Source organism: Pleurodeles waltl, chromosome 5, assembly GCF_031143425.1.
Source record: "Pleurodeles waltl isolate 20211129_DDA chromosome 5, aPleWal1.hap1.20221129, whole genome shotgun sequence".
In the NCBI taxonomy this organism is placed as follows: Eukaryota; Metazoa; Chordata; class Amphibia; order Caudata; family Salamandridae; genus Pleurodeles; species Pleurodeles waltl.
This window is the reverse complement of record NC_090444.1, coordinates 67,258,395-67,281,193: the sequence shown is the minus strand read 5'-3', so window position 1 is coordinate 67,281,193 and position 22,799 is coordinate 67,258,395. Positions and strand designations below refer to the sequence as shown.

At 43.3% G+C, this 22,799-nt stretch overlaps 1 protein-coding gene across 1 annotated transcript in view; it reads right to left on the bottom strand.

The window, feature by feature from the left end:
• GTF3C2 (general transcription factor IIIC subunit 2) overlaps positions 1–22,799 on the bottom strand; it is a 720,157-nt gene that overhangs the window by 684,510 nt on the left and 12,848 nt on the right. The window contains exon 2 of the mRNA XM_069236502.1: positions 11,315–13,173. Coding sequence (XP_069092603.1) covers positions 11,315–13,112 — 1,798 coding nt within the window. The 5' untranslated portion in view covers positions 13,113–13,173. The remainder of the gene's footprint in view (positions 1–11,314; positions 13,174–22,799) is intronic.

Below are 22,799 nucleotides of genomic sequence, written 5' to 3'. Positions count from 1 at the left end.
GGTATTATTACAGCAGGCATACCCCCAGCGGGATACAACCCCTCAGCAAAGGGGTGGCCCACCAAGGGGACGGGGAAGGGGTCGAGGCCGAGGTGCATCTGCACCACCCCAAGACCGCCGATTAAATATCAACCAATGTGCCTACTGTAAGCAGGATGGACATTGGCGTGATACTTGCCCATTACTGGAAGGAAGACAAAGTATGTCACTTCATAGAGGGAACGCGGCAGGTAATGCACGAGGACGAGGAAGAGGTAGAACTGATCAGAATTCGCAGAATGAGAATCAGGTCCCGCGTAACACTAATATTTTTGACAATGCATTTGAACGACAATATTATGCTGATGATTTCTTTTCTGAATCCTACAATTATTAGGACAGCCACAGACAGGGCCAGGGGCGAGTAAGTATTCCTGTAGATCAGAATGGTCCCTACATTGATGTAAAAATCGAAGGAGAGGGCCATAAGTTTCTTCTAGATACTGGTGCCACCAGAACATCTATTGCACATTCTGCAGTCCCCGGGGCTCCCCTGTCTGGGCTTCATACCACATCAATTGGGATTTCTGGGATCCCCGTGGTGAGCCCCATCTCAACACCTATGAGAGTAACTGTAGGCCCATTTACAGTACACACGCCACTCTCTTTAACATCAGGTTGCAATGAAAACTTGTTTGCATTAGATTTGTTAAAGAAATTAAATGCAGTTATTCACTGTTCAATGGATGGTGTCTATGTAACTATGGATAGTGTTTCCCCAACTCGGTGCATGTTCTCACAGGAATACGACTTACCCCCAGAGCTAAAGGAAATAGACCCTCGCTTATGGGCCAAAGGCAAGAATGATGTAGGCATTATGGATATCGACCCTATTGTAATAAAAATCAAACCAGGTGCCCGGTTACCTCGTGTTCCTCAATACAAATTACCTAAATCAAGCGAAAAAGGGCTCAAGGCAGTCATATCTGATCTTGTGCATGCAGGTGTCATAAAGGAAATAGTGAGCAGCCCATGTAACAGTCCAATCCTTCCTGTTGTAAAGAAACAAAATGATGCTAATAGATTAGATGGTGAGCAATCAGTTACTGATAACACAGTATATCGATTAGTTATTGATCTCCGAGAAATTAATAAAATAGTAATTCCCCAGTTTCCCGTGGTCCCAGACATGAATAGTCTTTTCACCATGATTCCACCCTCTGCGTGTTTTTTCACCGTAATCGATTTGAAGAATGCTTTCTTCAGCATTCCAATTGCCGAAGAATCTCAATATTTGTTTAGCTTCGCGATTTTTGGTAGATCATTCGCGATGACAAGAATTCCTCAGGGATTTGTTGAGTCCCCGAGCATATATAGTCAATGTCTTAAACGTCAATTAGACCAATTCAATCCACCTTCAGGCTCTGCATTGTTGCAGTACATTGATGATATTTTAATTGCCTCAGATTCCATGACACAATGTAAGACTGATACTGTTGCATTATTACATCATTTAGCACCTCTGGGCCATAAGGTGTCCCTTCCAAAATTGCAGTATTGTAGAGAGGAGGTCACCTATCTAGGACACCTCCTCTCTAAGGAGGGAAGGAGATTACATCCAGACAGAATTAAACTGGTTCATACAATGACTGCACCACGCACCCCTTCTGAAGTCCGAGCATTTTTGGGATTTACATCCTTTTGCAGACAGTGGATTCCAAATTTTTCACTTATAGCAAAACCATTGACTGCTCTGACACTTTCAGATGTGCCCTCTCCTGTACCTTGGACTGACAAATGTGAGGAGGCTTTTCAAGATTTAAAAAAGGCGATGTGCTCTGCTCCTGTATTGGGTAATCCGGATTACAGCAAACCATTTGTTTTATTTGTGCATGAAAAGCATGGCTGTACATTGTCTGTTTTGACACAGGATCAAGGTGGGAGACAACGCCCTTGTGCATACTTCTCTTCCACCTTGGACACTGTGGTGCAAGCTTTGCCTACTTGTCTTAGAGGAGTGGCTTCTGCAGCAGCTGCGGTGAAACAAAGTGAAGGGTTTGTTGGTGGCAATCCGCTCACTGTGATGGTTCCTCATGCCGTTGATATTTTGTTAAACAAGACACAGACGCAGCACCTCACCAGTGCTCGTCTAACGGGTTACGAATTAACATTGTTCAGTCCAAATATTACTTTGAAGCGGTGCAATGTCTTGAACCCAGCTACGTTACTACCCCTCCCTCAGGACAATGTGGAATTTGATCATAATTGCATTTTTACCACTGAGGAAGAAACCAAGGGACGGGTAGACTTAACAGACACTCCCCTATCTGACCCACAGGGAGAGCGGTTTGTAGATGGGTCTTGCTTCAAGTTACCAGATGGTACGACCACTGCAGCCTATGCCGTCACGACAGTCAAAACAGTGGTTGAATCTCATAGAATCCCGCAAAATTCGGCACAGGCTGCAGAATTAATTGCCCTCACCAGAGCTTGTGAAATAAGTGAACATCTTAGTGTTAACATCTACACTGATAGCCAATATGCGTTTGGAGTAGCTCATAATTTTGGGCGACTCTGGGCGAATAGAGGTTTTATCACGTCACATGGCACTACCATTCAGCATGGCAACTTGATTGTGACACTTTTGAATGCTCTCAGCCTGCCCAGTCAGGTCGCAATCATTAAGTGTAGTGCCCACAAAAAAAATTACTGATGATATAGGACGAGGAAATGCTTTTGCAGATGCTACAGCGAAAGCAACAGCACGAGCACCATTTGACAATGCATATGTTGAGAGTAGCATCAAGGGAGAGCCCCAGAACGAAGTATTAGAAAATACCATGCAGTGTGTGAGAGATATTCAAGCAGAAGCAACAGCAGAGGAAAGGGAACAGTGGGAGAAGAACGGTAGACTAGACAGTGAGGGTTGTTACACAGATGACACAGACAGAAGAAGATGGATGTTACCTAATTGTTATGTACACGCTATGGTTACTATGGCCCACAGTCCTGCACACATCAGTGCCCAAGGCATCAAGACAACTTTGGACCATGTTTGGAGTAATCCTTTGATATCCAAAGCTGCTAATAATCTGGTTAAAAGTTGTATGGTGTGTGCAGTGCACAATGCAGGAAAAGGGACCCCTACGCCCCCTGGCCACTTTGCCCCTCCTGATCTCCCCTTTGAAGCAATACAGATGGATTTTATCCACATGGAACCGTGTAACAAACTGAAATACGTGTTAGTGGTAGTATGCATGTTTTCAAAATGGATAGAGGCCTACCCATTAAAAGACAATGGTGCCCTCTCTACCGCTAAAATATTACTAAAAGAATATTTTCCTAGATACGCATTGCCACGATTAGTCTGGAGTGACAATGGCAGTCATTTTGCTAATGAGGTAATGGAGAGGGTCTGTACCGCCCTTAACATCAAACATCGATTTCATGCTGCAAATCACCCACAATCAGCGGGCCTTGTAGAAAGGTATAATTACACCTTGAAGAGCAAAATAGCTAAGATTTGTGCTGAGACCAACTTAAAATGGCCAGATGCTTTGCCCCTAGCATTAATGTCCATCAGGATGACTGCCAGTAGCAAGTCACGATTATCCCCCTATGAAGTTGTCATGGGGAGGCCAGCCAATATCTGGGGGGTACCACGACCAAAGAAGCTTTCTGAAGTGCAATATCCTTTGTTTGTAGATTACTGTAAACAATTGACTAAAGATTTGCGTTTGATCCATCAACAGGTCAAGGCCAGCCTACCGACTCCTCTTGAAGGCCCTGGTCACCCTTTTAAGCCAGGGGATTGGCTTATGACAAAGAATTTTCAAAGAACCAACAGTCTTCAGCCCAGGTGGCGGGGGCCAGCCCAGGTACTGCTTGCAACACAGACAGCGGTGAAAGTGGAAGGAAGGAAAAACTGGATACATGCTAGCCACTGTAAGCGTGCACCAATTCCACTACAAAGTACTCTAACAGCAGAATTACCATTGTCTCCTGATTACAGAGAAGTAGGGAGACAGGAAACACCCCCACAGGTTTCAAGTGCTACTTCTGCTCCTGAGGTGACACAGCAGCCCAGTGACGAAGAGTTACTGTTTGAAGATCAACAAACTCATCGATACAACCTGCGTCCTCGCCCATCCAAATGAACAGAATTTTTAAGGTGCGTAAGGTGGTGACCCCTACGAAAAGCTACATTTACATCACCCTGATAGCTCCTAGCTTGGAATTGCAAACTGAGGTCTCTTCTGAATGGCCAAGGAATCCTTTGCTCAGCAGAATACGGCACGCCTGCCTTCATGAAATACAGTTCCCCGCTTTCACCGCCACCGGCATTTCCGATGCCATTGATGTACCAGCATTAAAACGAGCTATCCTCACTGTTGTTACGCACACTTTGGGCGACGAGGTTGTAAATGACTCTGATGACTAAATTTTCAGCATGAACAGGAACACGGGTGACTAGCCTGTGCAACGACACCAGAACATTGGTTAGAACAATTGTCTCAACGAGAAAACAAGCATAGTGGGATGCAGCTTGTGCAACGCTATTATCTGTGTTAAAAGCAGTGGGTAAATGGAGTTAACAGTTCTGTGACTGGCGAGAAAAACCAAGTACCAGTTCTACGGAAGCGGCCAGCCATTAGGGTTGGTGCGGTTTGTAGTCCCAGCGGTAAAAAAAAAAAGGTGCCCTTTTCTGTTTAATACCCAAGCACATCACTGATCTGGTTGAAAATTGCTGGCCTCCGCCCTCATTTTTGCTGAGACACTGAACGAAACTGACAAACTATACTGAAGACGAACTTTGAAGTATCGCGACTTACTCACTGGGAGTTGAGACTCACCAACCAGTGCAGCCTAACTGCTAGAGTGGAAAGCACGGCGGTGCTGAACCCTAGTGGGTGTGAACATTGAAGGAAAATTTACTTATCTGTATCTATACGCATATGATTATTAGTATAGTGATATCAATATTTTGCATTTACATATTTGGTAATTGTGTGGGTATATTTTTGAACACACATAGGCGGTTGAGACTAGTAAAACGGTATCATAGAAAGGTTGTAGGACCAAGGAGGAGAGCACAATAAAATTATGAAAATATATCCATTTGGCAGGACAAATATCCCTCTAGAGAATAGGGAAGAGTGGCCTTATAACTATTTCTACAAAACAACAATGAAGTACCTAGTGACCCTTATGTTAATATGTATAATGTCCAGTGGTGTTGCATCATTGTTGCAAAATCCTACCTTACATCCATTGATAAAGGTTCATGGAAAATTAGCGGAGACATTAAGTCTCACTGACTGCTGGATTTGCCGGCACTTGTCTAGACACCCTGAGGATCCTATAGGCCTTTATGAAGTACCAGTATCACCAAGCGAATATGAAAGAGGGGAAGTGTGTCTTGTACCAAATACCACTTGGAGATGTGACCAACAAGAATATCAATGGTACCCTAGGTGTGCGGTGCTCCCTAATACCCAGGCAGAATACAAGCTCTCCCCGATGCCTGGAGAGAATGCCACACTTAAAATGTTTCCCATATATTTTGGTACCTATTTTTATGGGCAAAACCCAGAGGCAAAATACATGGGAAAGATCCCTCCTGAACAGTGTGTTTACACTTTGTTATTTGATATAAAAACAGGGAATTGGGATCTTGAAGGAGAGGAGAAAATAGACAGAAATTGGACAGCGTTAATTAATGGGACTCATCAAAATTACACTGTAAATTATTGGAACCTGACTGTGGGAGAAAATGAGATTCTGGTAGATCCAGAAGGATTGTTATATGATCCCTCCAGAGAACAAGATAGAAATGGGAAAAATTCACCTGTAATATTATCCCGGGTTTTCCTTGGCCCCCTCTGGACGGCTAGATGTTGCACCCTGGGAAAATGTATCATTGCTAAATACAATCTGGGAGGATTACAAGTATTGCAATGATTCTGAGCATGACACCCCAGAGGGTGTAGGATTGCCCCGAATAAAATACAGCATTATAAATTCACAAATCCAGGGAGGCATGTACTTCGTATGTGGAAGAACTGCATATAAAGTACTACCTCTAAACTGGGAAGGGATATGTTCGCTGGCATATTTGGCACCCAACATTACTGTGATATCAAATATATCATCTTCCCAGCCCCTTAACATGGGGAGTTTTGCACATAGGTACAAACGAGGGACACCCATATTGGAGGAGCGAAAGAACTGGGTATTTCAAGTGCTACATGTTCTTATTCCAGGATTTGGAATTTTCGATTTACAACTGGCAATGATGAATATGTCAGCTGAATTAGCCATTGCATTTAATGCCACCAGGGAGGCCATAGGAAGTGTACAGATAGAGATAAACTCTGCAGCCCAATTGGCGATACAAAATCGGCTTGCCCTAGACTTGATTACAGTACAACAAGGAGGAGTATGTGTTTTAATCCAACATCAGTACCAGCAAAAGTGCTGTTATTTTGTCAACAAGTCATCAGAGATAGAATTGGATATTGGGAAAATAAAAGAAGCAGTACAGGTATTTGAAAAGGGGGGCCAATATGAAGGAGGCGATTTGAGTTTATCATGGTTATGGTCTTGGTTTGGGGGGTGGGGCTGGTTGTTTAAAGACATACTTTTTATAATAATAGCTATTGTATTAAGTTGTTTGTTAGTACAGTGCTTACCTGCTCTCTGTTCCTGTTTAAAATTGTGTAAACTTCCGCCAGTGAAAATACTAGAAACCAATCGAGCTATGATGCAGAGAGAAGAGATAAATTCCCTAATGTCTATTGACCCCACTATCCTCACTACAGATACTGGTTGCTCATACCCATCGGTTGTTTATGTCCCCATGAATGCAAATTTCAAGGAAGTAGGAGTAAAATTCAACATATATGAGGAAATTTAGAACTATTCAAACGTTTATTATGTTCAGAAGAAAAAAACTCAAAAAGGGTCGATTGTTAGAATCCATTTTGAATTGCTTCGTTTCTTTTACACGTGTAAGTTTGAGCTTTTGTTGTCTCTGAACGCACTGTCTATCACATATGTTATCTTATGTATATTTGTTTAAGTAAAATAAGCCTGGTTCCACGCCATAGGCTTGCAGCTGGTTTCTTTCCCTAACTGGGGAACTGTACTCATTATAATTGTGTGTTCAAAATAACTAACTGACCTCGGCTGTGGTATTTTGGGGAGGGAAAGGCTGATATCTATACCTTTGAACCACGTAATCCTTTGAAGGGTCTCAAGAATGTGGGGAGTCAGGCAGCTGCAGAGGGGAGGCAAGGACAAAGCTGGGAATGGAACCGGTGTGTGGAAACTGATTAACTCCTTAAAATATCTGTATGACGTATATCATTATTTACACATTTTATGTATCCTTTGATGTATGAGTATAAATATCACTGTTAAACGCTTCATGCTAGCACACTTTACTTCGGGCCTGGGATGCCAGTGGTAAACCTGTCCTCTTTGCTGCAGCAAAAATAAACAGACCTTTGGTCATTGATTTTTCACTCCGGCTCTCCGTGTCAAAAAACTCCTTTGAAAATGCATTTGTAAGTATCTGCAAATATGTGCATTTGACATTACTAAATATGGCACTTTAAGGTATCAAAAGAATTGATGGTCAAGTTGAATTTAATGCAATTTTTGTACAAGCGGCAACTTTAGTACTTTATTAAGTACCCACTTTGCTGTCCACATTTTTCCCTGGACCATTTACAATTGCTAGCCACAATACAGCATTCTGCCCTCCTGGGGGGAGGTGTGAAAGACTCTCAGGAAGGAACACAAAGGGCCTGCCTTTCGAAGAGATGTGATCTCCCCCTGGTAGGAAGGTCAAACAGGGTGTGAGCCCAAAAAGTGTGCTTCAAAGGTGAAACCACCTTTGAAGGGTAAATGGTGGGCACAGATTAGAGAGGTTGCTCTTTTGTTTTTGCAGACAGGTTTGCGTCAGGGATAGAGGGCGGAAAAAGCTGTTGCCAAACCGGTTATCCCATGGATGTGTAGCCCCCACTTAGCCACACCTCTGCGGTGGGCTAGGCAGCTCAACACACCAAGAGAAGGTCTCTGCCATTTTGGTAGTGGCCAGAATAATGCATTCTGAGCTAGCTAGATGCCACACTACCCAGGAAGTCGTCACTAGACAGGAGGGGACCTTGTAACTGACTGGCTAGTAGCCGCCACATCTCCCAAAGGTGCAAACTAGGCATAAACCTGGCTACCCTAGAAACCAGACCTCAGATCACGTCTATACTGAAAAGTGGACCGAAGGACTAGCCTGCTGTACCCTGGACCTAGCAAAGAGAGGCAGCACCAAGACTGGACTGTACCTGCTACTCCTTGGTCTAATAAAGGCAGGACTGTGCTTGTGGTGCCCTGCTTGAAGGAAAAGTCATCCACAACCCTCAAAAAGAAGAAATTAACTCCTAGAATCAATTGGCTGACTTCCTGTTACCGCAAGAGGAACTAAAAAAATCTGAAGACGCCTTGCTTGGCGAGTTGGTAGCCAGGTATGCCTCATACTGCTGCCAATGGCAGCCTGGGAGGTCGAGACAAGACCCTTAACAATTACACTGGAGTCTCCTGGAGCCAGAGTGCAGTTTGGTCGAGATTGAAGTTATCATCATATAAAGGGAACCACTGGTTCCTCTGTAACCGGAGACCAGTAGACAAGTAGCAATTGTTTTTTTGTTGTACTTCAGACTTCGAGGGACATCAATCCATGTTGCCAAAGTCGCCACACTGTGTTCGTGGACCGAGGAGTAGCCTTAGGAAGACCCCCATCACCAGATTAGCATCCTCAGCGTCCTTCAGGAACCTCAGCATCCTGTATCCCTTGCATCAGGACCACTCCTATGAAGCCTATGGATGTTTGCCCATAGATCATAGAACTAGACTGAAGACTGCCTCAACTACAAGGTAACTGTTCAACCGAGCCTCCTTAGCCACTGGATCTTGCTCCCTGCCAGAGCTGGTCACTCAAAGCTTGCCAGAGCAGTATTTTACAACTTTATGAATGTTTACCAAAGATTACAACTTGTGACTGCAAGCGCGGTCCATTACAATGATTTGTTGTGTTGCATGAAAAAGCAATGATTTACTGTCCCTTTACAAAATTCATGTCTCCGGAACCCTCCAGTGGAGTTTTGTTGTTGAGGTGACTATTTGAAGATAGAAATACAACCTATTTATATTGACTGGTGTCAGATTTTATTTGTGTGCTGTTTATTTCTTGTTAGACTGTTTTGGTACTTTCTAATCTTTTACACTTGTTCCTTTGATAAAGCCAGAATGCTCGGAACCACAGCTACCCAGTGCTGAGCTAAGGTTGTACGAACTAATCTAACTGGATCCAGTACATGTACTGAGTTTATTACACAGAGAGGTCTCCCCATTACGCCATATAATATAAGAGACAATGTACCTCCTGCAGTACATTACAAGGATATTGCAAGTCACAGAAGAGTTGCATAACCATATAGAGGAACCTGCTAGATGGTACTTTATCCTATATAATACATGGGCTCACCATCACCTTTCCCACAAACCACTTAAAACCTTGGTGCGTCGCTTTTTTATATGAAAGGGTGAGTATGTTTGCCAACATGAAGAATATAAATGAAACCTCTAGTGCAAAATGTATTACATAAAAAACATGTTAGATATTTGCTGCAAACAGATGTTAGAAACAGCTCAATTTAAGTCAATTTTTTATTTAAAAAAGAGCTGCAGTAGCTCGGAATGTGCAGAAACATGTAGTAAGATTCAAGCTTAACTCTTTCAAAAGGAGTGCAATTTCTCTCTGCTTGTCAGTGCAAGCTATTACAAATAGAGCAGATGAAAGAAAAGCAATGTTTGTTGTCATTGCTTTAAACAACTGCTTCAATTATGCTCCGTGACCTGACCTACTTTTCACCTTTGGCAACAGGTATTGTGATGTCAGAAGTCGACTCAATGACTTATAATAGTCAAGTTCTGGCAAATGAGTGCGTCACTAGTGACCAATTATAAAGAAATTAGAGATGTGCATTTAGACAGAGATTAGAGAATACCATGTATCATAAATGACTTTCCTCACACTGCTTGAACAAGATGGACATTCGATATGGAAGAGCTGATGTGCAGACCGCAGTCCAGAAGTAGATTCACTGTTGACTAGAGGTCCTGTTGTAGTATTGGCACCGAGTAATTTTTCACACCCACTCTATCACCAGTCAATGATCTAAGAACAGATATACAAAGATGCCCTTTCCCCATACAGTCAGCACTACCATGCACTTATGCCCGAGGGGCTGCTCTTGCACAATATGTCTAGACAGTATAGTGATATTGGGAGCTCCCTATCCAAAACCTCAAGTAATCTTTGCATACTGAACTGTGACAATATGCATCTTGTAGTTTTCTGGAAATCATTTAATCTACAGAATGATTATGTAGAGAATTTAGCCATATTTTAGGTCTATAGTTGGACGATATCATGATGTAGGAGACATACATGCCATAATTCTTCTGCTATTTGGGCACAAACTCGAGTGCATTCTGCTGAAGAAAGTAATGAACTTTCCATGCCAGTCAGTCCAGGAGTAAGAGCAGTGACTCCCATGGAGCAATGCTGGGTGCCGAGTCTACAAACCTGATTTTGTATGTGTTCTGTATAACATTAGATACTTATTCTCTACCACAAGGAAATATTACAAAATATATCATAGAAGTCATACAAGTACATCCAGGGTATCTTCCCCCACTTGAAGGGTATTATCAAAAAGAGATGGAATGGTGGCTCATCGGAATGCCAGGTTAGAGGAAACGTCTACAACAAAAACAGGGGAAAAATTCATCTAATCGAAAAAAAGAAAAAGAGTATATCTGCCAAGTAGACATCAAATTACGCATAGTGGAAATTAATCTTCCAAAAACTATGTTTTTGGTCAAAAACAAACTCATACAAACACATTGTTTTGGGGTTTCTCCTCAAAAAGCCATAGAAAAAAACTGGCTGAATGACAATGCATGGCATGTTCACAAGGCTGACAGCTTCTGGAATTCTTAAAGGTGTGGGATCAATTTCAGAATAAATTTGCAGCCAAAAAAGGCCACCTTGTCTCATTACACATTCTTTTAAGAAAACAGTTATGGATTTCAGAGAGAATCCCATGACAGAATTATTTGTAGGTCTCAATAGTGGCCAGCGCACAGATATCTTCAGCCCTGTGCAAAAGGCTCCAGATATTAACAATAAATCTTAAACTCACAGTTTATTAGTGCAAAAAGTGTGAACTACAGACCAACACTGAGCTTAAAACAAAGTAAACTCTCTTACCGTGAGAGAGACCCAATGTTCCCTTCTTTTTACGACCCTTCTTGCGCTTCGGTGCTGGCTCATCAGTCGAAAGTGGCAGTTTTCTTTTGTTTTGTATCACATTTTCTACAGTTTCTATTGTAATTTCCTCAGCCGGTATTGCATTGTCCTCATCCAGAATGGTATCGTTCCCAGGCAGGTTAGTAACCACTTCATTATTCACAGTCTGTACAGGGTTGGCCTCTCTCTGAAGGCTATCATCCCTGAACTGCACGTTGATATCCTCGGGCTGCACAGCGACGTGCTCAGGCTGCACAGCGCCATTCTCAGGCTGCACACGGCCATTCTCAGGCTGCACACGGCCATTCTCAGGCTGCACACGGCCATTCTCAGGCTGCACCATCCCATCCTCTGCCTGCAGTGCCCTGTCCTCAGCCTGTACCACTCTTTCCAGCATTGTCACTGCCCCATGCTCGGCCTGAACAAATCCACCATGGGCCAAGATCGCCCCACACTCGGTTAGTATTGTCACTGCTCCGTCCTCTGCCTGCACTGCCCCGCCCTCCGCCAGTATAGTACCACCTTCAGCCACTATTGTCCCGCCTTCAGCCAGTATGGTCCCATAATCTGTATGTATCATGTAATCCGTCTGTATTGTCCCACCCTCCATCTGTATTGCCCCATTGCCAACCTCCATCGCTCCAGTCACTGACTGAATCGCCTCTCCCTGCATCGCCCCGCCCTCATCAGCCTGCAGCGCCCCGCCCTCATCAGCCTGCAGCGCCCCTGCCTCATCAGCCTGCAGCGCCCCTCCCTCATCAGCCTGCAGCGCCCCTCCCTCATCAGCCTGCAGCGCCCCTCCCTCATCAGCCTGCAGCGCAAACGTCCCCTCCCCATCAGCCGGCAACGCCCCCTCCCCATCAGCCGGCAACGCCCCCTCCCCATCAGCCGGCAATGCCCCCTCCCCATCAGCCGGCAACGCCCCCTCCGACTCCATCGCCCCTCCTCCATCAGACTCCATCGCCCCTCCCCCATCAGCCTCCATCGCCCCTCCCCCATCAGCCTCCATCGCCCCTCCCCCATCAGCCTCCATCGCCCCTCCCCCATCAGCCTCCATCGCGCCTCCCCCATCAGCCTCCATCGCGCCTCCCCCATCAGCCTCCATCGCGCCTCCCCCATCAGCCTCCATCACGCCTCCCCCATCAGACTCCATCGTCCCGTCATCAGTCTGTACCATGCCATTATCCACCTGAGTTGTTCCATCACCAACCGGCATCATTCCATCCTCAGCCGGCATCATTATTATCTCAGCTTGCATCATGTTGTCCTCAACCTGTATCATGTGGTTGCTGGTTTGTATGTTGTAATCTTCTGTCTCCACTGTATGTTGCTCACTCTTTACTATATTTTCCCCTAGCTTTATTGTATTGTTGCTAGCATCAACAGTGTGGTCATTGGCTTGCACTGTGATAACTTCTGGTTGCAACGGGTAGCTCTCGGTCTGTATTGTGCTGTACACTAAGTCCTCTGTCTGAATTGTATGGTCCTCAAGCTGCACATGGACAACCATCGTAGGGGACGTTGTTAATATTTCTTCATAATACACATCCTGATAAGCCACTGTGTCCAACGGGGCGACATGGATGCTATGCATATTTCCTGCACTGGTTTCTGCCACCTCCATGAGGTTCCCTGCCTCCATTACATTGGTATGGGCTAGCATGTCATGGGGAGGATTCTCAGGGTCCTCAATTTCAGTAGCTATACCCATGACATAAACATTTGCTCCTTCGCTGCCGTCCTGGTCAGATGGGTCCATCAAAATTGCTGGTGAGGCTAGGGAATGCTTTCCCCTCCCACATAGCTCACCTGGTGAACATCTGTCCAAAAGAAAAACAATAGTTAGGAAAAAAAGGTGCTATATATCAGTACAAAAAGTATCAACTTCTGAAATGCTTCATACCAAAGACCTTATTCTTAACTTTCTAAAAACTCTAAAGGCAAGATATTGATGCAATAGAGATTCTAAGCTGATAGAGACTTACTTTGCTCCCACGTACAGTATTACGAACACTTTAAGTCCAGATGTACTATTTACCTGTCCATGCCTTACAAAGATTGACTGAAACTGTTAATTAGTGCACATCAAAGGAGCCCCAATTACATAGTGTAACTGCAGACACTAGGCAGGGTTTAAGTTTATCTATTATATTGCAGCCAGTGGCTCATACACCAAGTCGAGCTCCCTACTGTGCCTCCTAAAGTAGACCAACAGGTTACTTGCATTTGCAGTTTGGCAGGGTTGCAGGTGCTCATAGCACTGCAGAGTCCAATTCAGGACATATGTTCTGTGGTTGTGAATTACTTCAATGAGCATTCCTGTATTTGGGAGGGGTGGTTTACAGTGTTTCAAGTAATTGGTAACCTACAATTGCTCTGTAAACTGGCCAGTAAAAGCACAGGAGATGACTGGTGTTGTGGAGAGGACAGCTGGTGATGTGCAGTGAATACTGTGTGTCCAAAGGCGTCCCATGGTGCTGAACACACTTATGGGTTGGATGTGTTCAAGGTTTCTCTAATGGTGTGAAAGGAATAACAGAACATTAATGAAGGGGCTGAGCACTTATCGGGCATATCTGAAGATGTGCTGAGCACTGCAGAACACAAAAGAGAAGGTGTACAATCACTTGATGTACACACAGGTGTCATGAACAGGGACCTGCAGCATGCACATTTATTTTTAGGTACTGCAAGCTCCTTAATACAGGCTTCCAAAGGGGTAACGTGTGTTGTGATCTACCAACAAAAATGTCTCAATTCATACCACTGCTACTCTTTGCTTGGAGCTAAGGCCGTCTTTTCTGATATTTTGTAGAACTACAGTTTGTCTTATATCTAGTGATAGGACCAATTTATTTCACAGAAGACATTCCAAATCCTTCTTCACCTCATTTAGCTAAATACAACTTGATGTGAATCTCACGATTACTCAAATCTTCCACCCCTATAATAAGGATTCCCATCACTGAACCTTTGATGGTGGCAAACTAGAATGTAAGAAAGCACCCCACATTGGGGGACAGCCCCATGAAAGAAACATGTTTCCCACCAAACACACAAAAACATCCACCAGCAGACCCTTTAACGTACTAAGCCCTTCCTTGCTAAAACCAGAGACAATTCTTAAAGGTTGTTCTGATTCAAAATTCACCTACTTCTTGCGACACAAAACTAAATCAAACCACAAGAAAAGATCCACCCAAGTTGGTGGTCTCCAATCTACTAATCCAAACCTGAATAGACTGGTCAGATGGCTTACAGATTTGTTATTGACTTCTACAAACTAAAACTATGGTGATCGGTCAAGTAAAAAAATAAAATAAAAATAAGCAGGAGACATGGGTGGATGATGACAATAAAAATATTAACAATAACATTTTACTGCTGAGCATCTCTAGGAGACCTCTATTTACATATACCAATCAGGTTAATTCCTTCAGAACCCAGAGTCCAGGGATGAACTCCATTGCCAGAGTATCGCCCCAGGGGCGAGAGAAAAAGCAACTCGACCTGGTTTAATAGACAGTGTCATTTAGGCAAGCGCTCTCTCCTAAAGGCTTTAAGATCCAAAGATAGTGGTGCGATCCGCTTAGCCAGGACAGACTATAAACATGCTGTCAACAGTGGCAAAAGGGATTGGGAGCAAGATAAGTGGGAGTCACTGCTCACAAAAATAAGAATTTTAAAACATTATGGCACATTGTAACTACCGGCCACCCAGAGGTGTGGCCCGAATTGAGAACAACATCTCGGCGGACATGTGGAAAGAACACTATTGCTCCTTATATCGAGAGGGGACTGTGCAGGAAGACTGGGAGGAAGAGACCCCGAAATAGCAAAATATGAGTGGGACCATTTTGGCCAGGGCCAAGGGACTCCAACCCCATAACCCTGGAGGAAATCGAGAGGGCCATCAATTCTATTGCCCCAGTTAAGGCACCAGGTTTGGATAAAATACCGGGGATCTCTTTCGGGCAGCACCTGAAGTTTGGGGTCCGTATCTGGCCACTGTGTTTAATGCCCTCATGGAGGGGTTGTCAATTCCATACACTTGTTTAGCTGCAGAGATGATCCCCATTTTTAGAAAAGGCTCCTACCTTGAACCTACAGGCCTATCAGCCTCATTGATGTCCAGAAAACATTTTTTTTCTAAAGTGGTTCTAGAGAGACTGCACGACTGGAAGGAGGACCTTGATGTTCTTTCCCCACTTCAAGCAGGCATTCGCAAGCGTACCACGACCACATTTTTATGTTACAGCTATTGTACTGGAAGTACATTGTTTTGGTGAGGTTGGGGGGCAGGTAGTTTGTGTCTGATCTTTGTTGATCTATGCTCTGCTTTTGATTTGGTCCCTAGCGACAAGCCCTGGTGTGTTTTGGCTGACCTAGGGGCTTCCCCTTATCTGTGCCTCATTTTACAAAGACTTCATAAAGGGAACTTTGCTCAGGTTCACTGTGGACAACTAGGAGAGCTCTCAGATCCATTCCCCATTTTAAAAGGGGTCCGACAGGGCTTTGTGATGGCACCTGCGTTATTTTCTTTGTACGTTAACGGTTTAGATAACTGGCTGTCAAAAATACAGAACAATGTCCCCAAGTTAGCAAATGCTATGGTACCGGCTGTTATGTGCGCAGATGATACAATTTTAATCTGAAAGTCCCCCATGGGAATTCAACGGGCACGTGATAGCTTCAACTCTTTTTGCAGGGAAAGGGGACTAGAAATTAACAGGAGGAAGACAAAATTTATGATTTTGAACCCTGCAAGACCACACGCTCTTATCCCAGTTTGAGAGGGTTTCAACCTTTGAATACCTAGGTGAGCGCATGGACTGGCTTTTTCATATGGAAAGACAAAGATTGAGTTTGGGCCAGTTTGTGAGTGGGCTTACAAAGATGTACAGGGGGTCACTGTTCAAGCCAGTTAGCCCCATAATGGAGATTTATAAACGGCAAGCTGTAGGTGCGACCACATATGGAGCTGAGCTTTGGGGACACTAGCCTGTGGTCGGGTTTCCGAGTATCGACAAAAAAAATTTGAAACACTTCTTAAGCCTCCCAGCCAGCACCCCATTGCGGTCCCTTCACTTGGATCTGGGGTTGAGACTCCTAGAAGAGGATATCAGACTTGGACCTTTTCTCTTTTGGTAGAGAACATGGGCAACTCCGGAGTTAAATCCCTACAGATCTGCCCTTGAGGAAGTTCTAGGGCAAATAGACTTCCCTGGCTGAGTTATGTCAAGACTACTTTAGAACAGATGGGGAAGCAACATATGTTGGACAATCCATGTGAGGCTTGTCATTCTATCTAATGAGTGGAACTCACCAAATGCTACAGGGATTGCAAACTTTCCATCTTGTCCAGGTCGAATTCTAAAGGCAATCTGTCTTCACGATTCCTGTGTTTCAAGGATTCCTATTGTCTGGAAGGTTGCCTTGGCAATATTCAGCAGCCCCTAGTGAGAAAGTTATACCTCCAGTTTTGGCATGGCACCCTTCCAATTGGTTCCTTCACAAGTGGAGTCTGGAGGGACAATTGTTGGTGGATAGTCTGTGCTATAACGTGGTCAGGGGAAGAGACAGGAGTATGTTCTCTTCTTCTGTCCAATCTACAGGAGGCTTAGATCTGTTTGGATAATCCCAGTCTGTCGTAATCTAGGATTCTCTAGTTGTTCCGAGGCATTAAGAGGACTGAGGATGAACACTGCCCAGTTTATAATCTTTGCTATCTCTAGTTAGCAATTTATTTAACATGTGGTGCTTAAGGAAGAGGGTGGGTGGCTGACACGAACACCAATTCTCGCTGCCTGTTGTATCTGGTCTCACGATGTGTACAACATTGGTTTTATTTAATGGGAGCGTGATGCTACGGGCTCTAGAAGGAGCTGCTGCATTGGGTTGCATGTAGTTATAACCATGCAATCTCTGTAATTAAGTTCTTGGGTGCTATGTGGATACTCCATCAAAATGCGTTTTTAGGTTGAACTTTGTGCTACACCTCTGTGTTTACATTTTGAACAACAGCACAATATCGTGTCCTTTTGTGTATTTTAATTGCTTTTGTATGTGTCAGCTGGCATTTTAAAGTTTTACTGTACTGCCTTGTTGACCATTCACTTTTCCTGCCCTGAAAAGTATTGTTTTAACCATTATTATGTATTTTATATTGTATTTGTACTTTTTATAGTCCTGGTGGCCGAAATAAACGATTTCTAATGGTAATGGAAATTTTAAACATCCTAGCTCCCTAAAAAAATTAAAATAGCATTCGCAAAGCTAATAGGTATCCCCCTTTACATGCATCAGTATAACGTTTGCCGTTTGGCAGAAAAAAAGTTTTTTGCTACTGCTGAACACCATCTGAAAAAATTAATGGCCAGTCCCAGTATGATGACACACATGCACGCTTGTCACCACACATGCATATATATGCGTCATGATGCAGCAGCAGCTTTTTTTTTTTTTTACTTTCAATTTAAGTTCTTTTACTGTTCTAAGACAGCAGCCATCCATATTGGTGGCCAAAAGTTAGATGGTATGTTTTCAACAACTCCATACTTCTGTCTTCAGTTGTCACACTTTCTCTTGTGTGAATAATGCATACCATAACTGTTCCGTTTGGTCTTTATCCTTCCCCTTTGATACATTTCCTTTCCTCATAGAACTGCTACAAGTGTACGGCAAAAACATTATTTGGATTCAGTAACTAAAGAAAAGGTACAAAACAGGTCTGCCATTCTATGTAAACAACCACTCACAGCACAAATCTCCTAAATATCCATTCTCAACTCCACTCTTTTGAACTTATACTGCAAGCCTCATGAGAACACCAACAAAGTAGGGTACTGAGTTATGTATGCAAGCCTTAACTCCAGATGACACATCTAGATATGGCTGACGATATTATGCAGGCTTCAATGGCCTGTCACCATCTAAAACTGAATCTACCTAAAATAAAATCTCTTAAAAATCCCCCACATACAAACATGAAATCATCTTCAATAAAAGGTTTGAAGTTCTCAATGTACTCCATCACAAGCCAGAAATCACAGAATGAACAAAAGTGTATTAGTTTAACTCCCCCACTGGCAAAGAAAATGATGGAGGGCTCAGTTTTAAAAATAATCTTGTAAGGGATAAAATAATTTATCCCAGAACAAAATCATAAAACAATTGTCTGATCCTTAGTTTTTCTGAGACGTGATTTTGGAAATTACCCCACTTACGAACATGCTCAAAGGAGCACTTATTTTCATGAAGGCTACCTTGCAGGCTGTAGCGTGCCTGGTTTGGGGATTTTCTCACCTTCTCAGCCTCATTTTCCTAACGTCAACTGTTACAGATTAAAGCAAGAATCATGCATGCAAGAGAGAGCGTGGGGGAGGAGAGGTTACAGCCAAACATCATTGAAGATGTCAGCTTCTTCTCTGGCTGAATGATAGGCGTTATTGCAGCCCACTGTGCCAGACTGATTAGAATTGCGAGAGGGGGTGTGTTCCGTGGAGGAGGCATAATGCTGCATCTCTGAGGAGACTCAATTACCATGTTGCGGGTTCCTGGTAAGGAATTCATATGGTGCCCGTGCACTCCTGGGGCTGACTGTGGCAAACCCTGGAAAAATCCCATCTGAAAAAATTGGGGACACAAGCCGGGAGTAGAGAGAGGGGCTTCTCCTGGTCTAGCAGACACTGCAAAGATATAGTGGCAGAGAGGAAGGGTTGTGTGGAAAGGAGGAGCCGTGGAAGTGTACCAGCCCATTTTTTAAAGTCCTGTGCAATATTCTCAGTAGCTGTAGCAGCCGATGAGAGTGGAGATTTGCAACCGACCCATCACAATCCCATTGAAAATGTGCACTCAGAGCAGGCACTACAAGAGCTGCTGAATTGGATTAACACTGCATTGTGGAATGGGGAGGGAGGCGAAAGAACTAGGTATCTTGAAATAGTTTTCTCCATGGTGGCAGATAAAAGAGAAACAGCATCAATGAGGCATGTTTTTACACGAGATGGCGCCACACCATAAGGCAGAATTCAGATACATACCAAATCATAATCTGGTGTTACTGTTGTAAATGCTGTAAAGAGTTCAGTTACAGGTCTTAAACTCTTGTCATAATCCTTCAACCTGGAGTAAAAGACTGCCGTATGCAACATACTGAATATAGTCTATATTTTAAGTAAGACGCAAAATTAGTAGTTACAGTAGATGTAAAAATATTAATTCCCCTCTAATCGCCCCTCCTGCCCCCCAATCCACCAACTTCTTGTCCAGTATCACAAACGTGTCAACTGAAGCCCCTCCATCTCTCACAGAAGACCTGAAGAGCTGCATAACTGATCTCCCAACTTCATATGTTTAATGTCTTGAGCGAAGACATGTAACAACATATGAATAAAATGAAAGAAGCTATGCGAGCAATGACAGAGCGGCTCTGTAAAAAAACATTTAAAAAAACAAACAACTGAACACAAGGGCTGGATCTAACCAGCTCATACATATTGCAATAGCATCCCTTGCAATGCAAACCCAGGTACTGAAAGGTAACTGTGAAGACAGAGAGAACTGGTCATGGCAAGGGAACAGAAGGTGGTGATACATCTACCTAGAGAGATCTACTCAGAATGGTCCTATGGCCGAAGTGGGGGCCTTTATTGACATAACCACGGTGCAAAGGTTCAAACAGAAATCCAGAGAACTGGGTGTCAGGCGAAGATATACTGTGGCAACATAATGCATATCACAACTCAAGGGAAAGCATTCTTGGGGCAGCCAAAAAAAATCAGAATGCTGCTCTTTGAGACAGCACAAAAATATTGTAGTAGTCAATGAGCACCCTAACAGTGAAGAACATTTTGCCAGCTTACCCGAGTACTTTTTATGGGGAAACTAAGATATCAGTAGTCATTTTCAGTAGGACTCCAATGTCATCAAAACAGAAAAGAATAAACAGTAAAGGAGGCAGAGGAAGGCGTGCAACCAACAACGGTGGGTAAACCCACAGAAAACCAAAAGGCACCATGTAAATGGCTGAACTAAAAGTCAAGGAAGAAGAGAACTGCAGTGCAGAATACTGAAGCCACAAACTCAACATGGAAGTGAAGATAAAGACTGAGCTATATTCAGTCCAACTACGGAGTATCCCATCTACCTTTTCTGATTAACTATACCAGACCAACAGGAGTAGAGGAAATTGCCTACGCCCTGAATGGTTTGTATACAAACAGGAACCCAAAACCCCTGAGGGTTTTTTTTTTTTTTAAATCACATTATCAATTTAGAAGCAATTAAAACATGCTAATCAGTGCGGAGTACAGTGCAGCGGCGTGGAGTACAGGGTTGGCGAGTGGGAGGGGAAAATAAGCAACTTGGACGGGGTAAGTGGAAGGTACTTGAAGCTACATGGACAGGGATATGGAAGACAGGCTGAAAATACAAGCTTGAGCACACACAAAAAAAAAGATAGCTCCAAAAATGCGAGCAGTAGAATGACAAGTACTTGGTCCATGCTCCAGGGGAGAGCCAAATACAAGAAGAGGACATGACACCTGCATGCCATGAAAACAAGAGTGAAGCAAATGAGATAGACACTGAAGCTAATAAATGGTAATCTATGAGAGGGCTGTGAGTCCACTGTAAGTAAACCAAAGTCTTGCAGAGACATCTCATGGCTGTCTAGGCAAAGCCAAAAAACATTGTTGGATCAGTAGTGCACCTTCTTACAGAACGAAGGTTCTTTAAAAAATCTTATGAATACATCCAATCAACGACCGAGTTGGCGTTTAACTGCAGTTGGAAAGTCAGACATGCCAATACTTGGGACTAACATGATAGAACTGAGCAGTTCTCATCTCATTGACAGTTTTGTCAACCTGAGCAAGAGGACAGCTGCACACTCACACACACAGCAAATCATGGCAATCCAAAGATCTGAATGGTATAGAAAGTGGTATCCCTCGAATGATAAACTGCCTGATTTCAAAAGCAGAAGGCAGCGACAGAAGGCGTCTTCATTCAATTTTTCAATTATTGGTTATAATTTTCAGCATCGCTTCCAACCAACAATGGTCGTATGTGTGCTAGCACAGGGCTCCTGTAGTACAAGCTACAGCCAACTGATTCACCTAGTTAAAAGGTTTACAGTCAAATAAAACTCCAGGCTCAGATGCCATACCAGTATACTTCCACAAAAGCTTCTAAACACAAAAAACTACTTAATAGACCTTTTTAACTCCTTTTCTAAAGCTGGAAGCATTCCCTCAACGATGCAGGAAGAAGAAATCTTAGTACTAAAGCAAAGAAAAAAATACAACGCATTAAGCTTCTTAAAGGCCAACTGCCCTATCACACACAGACAAAAAAGTTAACCAGAATTTTTAGAAATAGACTCAACAAATGGGAGATGTATCCAATTCATTTGGATCAGGTAGGCTCTGTCAAAGAGAGACATGGATCTTTTAACTACTGTAGAATTGCAAACCTCCCGCGTTTACACACAAAGGAGAAATACAATTGTGTTAGCTGATGCTTCTCTATGGACGTTCTTGAGCATATAGGACTAAGTCCAAATATGAAGCAAGCAATGGCAAACCAATAGATCTTGCCTTTATCATGTGAATGCCAAGCTACTGGCTTTACCAATGTTTGACTGTAAAGTATTGTTTAGGAGAAAAAAGTAGAAGAATAAAATATTTAAAAATACTGAAGGAAATGCAAGCATACCTTATGCCACCCCAAAACTGCATTTAAATGTTTTCAATCTTTATTAATGGCGTGGGTTGTTTTTAGGTCGCGCGTGCAAGCGCTCTGACGTGTTTTAAGTGTTGTGGGCTTTTAACCACGCCCACCACACGCCCATCACTATCACTCGTTCCTGGGCTTGTCTTTCAAAAATCCTTAGATATCATTGGTAAATGCTTTACATTTGTCCCTCCTTTGGGCAGCTAGGTTACTGCCTTGGCCATTGACTCTGTTATATGAACAATTGCTGATATGTTTGACTGAGCAAACTTTTTTTCTTTTGTGCGTCTCCTTCGCGCTCATGACGGCTGAGGCGATTTGAATCAGCTCGCTTAAGTCTACTGTTTTACTTTTAATTTTTTTTAGATTCTGCTACATACTCTCAATATGGTACAGAAGGTAAGTCGCTTGTGTTAAAGCACTAACTAAAGGAGATAAAGGGAAGCAGAGCACACCTGGTAAAGTTTCGGTATGGAAGGAAATGGCAACCTAAATAAGGGGAAAACATTTTTCCTTGCATAGCAGTGTAATAATTTCTAATGAGTTTAATTAGCTTCATTCTTTCCCCAAGCAGGTATGATGCTGCACCGCTTGAATTCGGTCTGCTAATGTTTCTAGCAAATGAGCAGCAGTACTAATTAGACTTCACTCTCAGTTGTGTGGTAATGTACGTGCTTTACTCTTGTGTTTAATATGATTGCTTTCCTGG